At 70.8% G+C, this 4,913-nt stretch overlaps 1 protein-coding gene across 1 annotated transcript in view; it reads left to right on the top strand.

Moving 5' to 3' along the window:
- TCF3 (transcription factor 3) overlaps window positions 1-4,913 on the top strand; it is a 27,812-nt gene that overhangs the window by 19,067 nt on the left and 3,832 nt on the right. Inside the window, exons 6-13 of the mRNA XM_027769571.1 lie at window positions 508-601; window positions 686-846; window positions 910-1,045; window positions 1,111-1,260; window positions 1,840-1,913; window positions 2,060-2,215; window positions 2,352-2,475; window positions 4,518-4,653. Coding sequence (XP_027625372.1) covers window positions 508-601; window positions 686-846; window positions 910-1,045; window positions 1,111-1,260; window positions 1,840-1,913; window positions 2,060-2,215; window positions 2,352-2,475; window positions 4,518-4,653 — 1,031 coding nt within the window. The remainder of the gene's footprint in view (window positions 1-507; window positions 602-685; window positions 847-909; window positions 1,046-1,110; window positions 1,261-1,839; window positions 1,914-2,059; window positions 2,216-2,351; window positions 2,476-4,517; window positions 4,654-4,913) is intronic.

Raw genomic sequence — 4,913 nt, 5'->3', positions numbered from 1 at the left:
CCTGAACCCCCGGGCCAGCCCGGCCACGCCATCCAGCGGCACCTGCACTGACCCCGTGCTGACAGCGGCAGGCAGCCCCGTCTGTGACTGCCCTGCACCCGGGGCCCCCTGCCTTGCAGGGCATTGCACTATCCACGCCTGCCCGCGGGTGCTGGGAGGATCAGGGCAGCGGGAGCCCAGGTCTCCAGGCTCCGGCTCAGCCCTGGGGCCGGCGTGGCCAAGGCTGGCAGGGCCCAGCTCTGGGCAACGCAGACGGGAGGACGGCGTCGGGGCTGAAGCTGACCGCACGATAGGAGTTTGCCGGGTGGAGGGAGAGAAAGGGGTCCCGCATGGAGGCCAGTCCAGGAGGCCGCCGTCCCCACCCGTGCAGGACGGGATCGTGGGGGTGAAGAGGCAGAGCTGGAGAGAGGACCGTGGGAAGGGGTGTCACAAGTTCTGGAGCCGGACTGGCAGGGGAGGCTGGCCATGCAGGGGCCAGCAAGGGCCAACCACGGCACCCGCCCACAGGTGTACCCGCCCGGTTCATATGGCAGGGACACCACCGCCTACCCAGCTTCCCGGAGCTCTGGCAGCACCTACCCCCCGCCTTTCTACGTAGCAGGTGCATGCGGCGTGGGCACGGGGTGGGCAGGGCCCGGCCCCCCGGCCCCTCCAGCTCCCTGACCGCCCCTCCACCCCTCCACAGATGGTGGCCTGCACCCCTCAGCTGAGCTCTGGAGCCCCACGGGGCAGGCGGGCTTCGGGCCCATGCTGGGTGGGGGCTCGTCCCCCCTGCCCCTCCCGGCGGGCGGCGCCGTGGGCAGTGGCGGTGGCACGTTTGGCGGCCTGCACCCGCAGGAGCGCATGGTAGGTGGGCAGGGGGCGGGGTGAGGGCATGGGCGGCACCCTCTGACCCCCGCCCGCCCCCAGGGCTACCAGCTGCCCGGAGCCGGAGCTGAGGTGAACGGTGCTCTCCCGGCCACCGCCTTCTCCCCGGCCCCGGGGGCCGCTTACAGCAGTGTCGCCGGCCACACGCCGCCCGGCAGCAGCGCAGACGGAGTCGTGGGTACGCTGCCCGGGCAGGGGCGGGGCGGGGTGTGGGGACCCGCCTGAGCCGGGCCTTGTGGACAGGCGGCGAGGCTGGGCGGGGCGGCGGGGACGGACCCCCCGGCCCTGACCACGTGTGCCCTCGCCCACTGCAGATCTACTCCCCGGACCCCTCCAGCAATAACTTCTCGTCTAGCCCGTCGACTCCCGTGGGCTCCCCCCAGAGCCTGGCAGGTCTGTGCTGGGTGCCAGGCAGTTGGGAGGGGTCCAGTCACCCGGGGCCCTGTGGCATCTTGGGGCAGGGATGGTGGAGGCCAGGCTCCCTTGCTAATGGATTTTGTCACTGTAATCCAGGGGGCTTTCTGGAGGAGGCGGCCCCAAGCCAGTTTTCTAAAGCCAGAGCACAAGAGCAGCCATTAAAAGGGGTTGGGAGGGGGGGGGTAAGGGGTGGGTAAGGTGACAGCCATAGGGCCAGGCCAGGAGGGGGTCCTGGTGGGGTGCGGGGGAGTGTCCCAGGGCAGCAGGATGGGGCTCTGGCTGCTGCACACCGCCATGCACCTCCCGGGGTGGCTCCGGCACACGTACCTGGCCAGGACAGCCTGGTCTCGGCAGGGATGGGGCTCGTGCCCGGGCTTCTGCCCACAGGGAATCCTCGCCCTGGCCTGGCGGGACTCCCCTGGCATCGGCCTCTGGTCAGCGTCGGGTTGGGCTCCCTGGCAGGCCTGGAGCTGCTCTGCAGGTGCGGGGTGCCCTCATGTGGCCATCCCGGGCACTGCCGGCCGCCCTGCCCCTTCATGCATCTCCTGCCTGCAGGGACGTCGCAGTGGCCCCGAGCCGGAGCCCCTGGTGCCTTATCGCCCAGCTACGACGGGGGCCTGCACAGCCTGGTGAGCCCCCGGAGGGACGTCTCGCTGCTTCCCTCGCAGTGATGGCAGGCTGCCCGTGGGGACTCTGAGCCTGCCCTACAGCAGCCTTCCAGGAAGGGCGGGCGCTTCCTGCAGAGGGCCTGGGCCTCACCACCCTGTGCCCGCAGAGCAAGATGGAAGACCACCTGGACGAGGCCATCCATGTGCTCCGCAGCCACGCCGTGGGCACCGCAGGCGGCGTGCACGGGCTGCTCCCCGGCCCCGGGGCACTGGCTGCAGCCTTCGCTGGCCCCGTGCCCCTGGGTGGACGCCATGCCAGCCTGGTGAGCACCAGATGGGGCCCGGATGGCTGTGGCCGTGGGCAGGCTGCTTGAGCTCCCGGTGGCTAGTGGGGCCCAGACCCTGGCCCTACCTACCTACCTGCCTGCCTCCCCGACCCGCTGCCCTGTCCACCTGCAGGTGGGAGGGGGCCCGGCAGAAGATGGTGTCGCGGGCAGCACCACCCTCCTGCACGGCCACACAGCCCTCCCCAGCCAGCCTGGCGCCCTCCCTGACCTGTCGCGGCAGCCTGACTCCTACAGTGGTGAGTCCTGAGGGGGTACCCTGACCCACCTTCTGCTCTGGAACACGGGGCCCACAGAGGCCTTCCCCCAGGACCAAGGCCCGGCCCCAGGGCCCCACCCGTCTGCTGAGCCTGGTCCGCACCCAGATGCCGGGCGAATGGTCCCTGTTTGCAGCTGGAGACCCAAGGCACTCGGGGAGTCGGGGAGCCCCCAAGCTGCAGGGTCAGCCCATCTTCAGGTCCCACTGGGGACCACTGGCCAGGTGGGGGCGCTGGCTCTGTGTGGGCTCGGGGTGGCTCGTGTCCTCACGCCCAGCTGTGCTCCACTGCGGGTGGACGCCGTCTGCCAGGGAGAACAGTGAGGGGCAGGCCCCGTCTGCTCAGCGCTGGTGACACTCCCGGGGGGAGCTGGGCCAGAGCTGGGCCAAGCCCTGCCTGGGGTCCTGACACTGAGCTGGGAGGACTTGACCCCAGGCAGGTGGGAGCCCTGGGGGGCAGCTCAGCACTCGCGCAGGCGCCCTCTGCTGGCGGCCAGGACAGCAGGCAAGGGGGGGACCAGGGAGGGGGTGCCCCCAGGGAGTGGAAGCTTTGGGGGGTGGGACAGGAGGTGGCTCTGGTGGCCGCTAGGCTGAGTGGCTGAGGAGGGCCGAGGGCAGCGGTGAGGACACACCTCCTGGGAGGTCGGACATTGTGAGGGCAGGATGGTGGGTTGCCAGGGCCGCCCCAGCTTGCACGCTGACCGGGGTGCCGTCTTCAGCCCATGGTGGGCCTCGCCAGAGCGGTGCTGCCCGGGTGGCCGTCTGCGTCACCGTCACCGTGTGGGAGGGCGGTTGGCCCCTGCCTGCGTAGGCCGCAGGTGTGTCTCCTGAAGGCAGGCGGCACCGGGGCCCCTGACGGGCAGGGGCTCTCCCCTGGGAGGCTGTGCCCTGGGCACGCTGTGGCTGTCACCATGGTGTCCCTGGACACTGCTCAGCACCTGCAGAAGGCCTGAGTCGTGCGGCAGGGGCTCGCCAAGAGTGGTGCCCCGCGGTGCCCCGGCACCAGCCGATGCTACCCCAGCCCCTGCGTGGGAGCGAGTGTCCCGGGGAGGGCCGAGCAGGGGTGCCTGCACCCGCCTGCCCCGGAAGGCCCAGTTTCCCGAGTGCTGGCTGGGAGTTGTCGGGCCCGCTGCAGGGTCTTCGGTCGGTTGGGGCTGCGCGTCCTCTCCTCCCCAGCCGGCTCCCGGCCCCAGGTCGTCGGGGTGTTTGCTTCGCCAAGCCCCAGGATGGCTGTGCCACGGGCCCTTCTCCAGTCTTCCGGGGTGTGGGGCGCACATGCACCCGGCATGTCGTCCACGGGTCTGGCTGTGCCATCGGCCATACGGGACCCAGCGCCTTAACCTTGCCTGGCCGGCCCCCATGCTGGTCTGACGGGGTGGCAGCTGGTGTCTCTCCTGGACGTGGGTTCTCAGCGTTGGCTCTGGCTCATATGGGAGCCAGAGTGCCCTGGGGGGTGGCGCGTGGGGACCTGGGCGCCGTTGATGGCTGCACTGAGAGGCACACGGTCCCTGGCAGGGTCTCCGCGCCTGACCCACCGCCAGCCCTGGTCTGTGGCAAGTGTCCAGCGTGCTCGGGGCCCAGGCCTGGGGCTCGGCCTAGCCTGAGAGGGCGGCGAGACCTTGTTGAAGTCTCCCGTGCCCTGAGCAGACGGCTCTCTGAGCACTTAGGAAACAGCCCACGCCGTGTGCCAAGGGCTTGCATCTGGGCCAGAACCCACGTGGCCAACTGTGGTTTGAGTCCACCAGGCGTGTGTGCCCAGTCCCCGACAGGACGCAGGGGAGGAGGGCCCATGCCTGGCCGTGGCCCTCTCTGGCGGTTCGAAAGGAAATTCGCTCCCATCTTGCAGTCTCGAGGCCTTGTCTCCTGTTCTTGGTCTGGAGTCGGCACCCGCTTGGCGCTGGGCAGGGGTGGGCTCTGAGTCGGTGTTCTCTGCAAAACCCTGGTCGACCCAGAGAGCACCCTCCCCAGGAGGACCGAGGGGACCGCTGGGTGGCCTGGCCAGCCCCTGACCCTGGGCTGTTGCAGGGCTCGGGCGAGCGGGCGCCAGCGCAGGCCCCGGGGAGATCAAGCGGGAGGAGAAGGAGGACGAGGAGAGCGCGCTGGCGGCCGAGACCTCGGAGGAGGAGAGGAAGGAGCTGAAGGCCGCCCGCTCCCGGACCAGGTGCAGCCCCCCCCTCCCCGCCCCCCCAGAGCAGAAGGCCGAGCGGGAGAAAGAGCGCCGGGTGGCCAATAACGCCCGCGAGCGGCTGCGGGTCCGGGACATCAATGAGGCGTTCAAGGAGCTGGGGCGCATGTGCCAGCTGCACCTGCGCAGCGAGAAGCCCCAGACCAAGCTGCTCATCCTGCACCAGGCCGTGGCCGTCATCCTGGGCCTGGAGCAGCAGGTGCGAGGTCAGTGCCGCCGCCCCGCCCCGCTGCGGC

Source organism: Tupaia chinensis, unplaced genomic scaffold (genome assembly GCF_000334495.1).
Source record: "Tupaia chinensis unplaced genomic scaffold, TupChi_1.0 Scaffold149964_1, whole genome shotgun sequence".
In the NCBI taxonomy this organism is placed as follows: domain Eukaryota; kingdom Metazoa; phylum Chordata; class Mammalia; order Scandentia; family Tupaiidae; genus Tupaia; species Tupaia belangeri.
The sequence above is the reverse complement of the archived record's forward strand: the minus strand, read 5'-3'. Positions and strand labels throughout refer to the sequence as shown.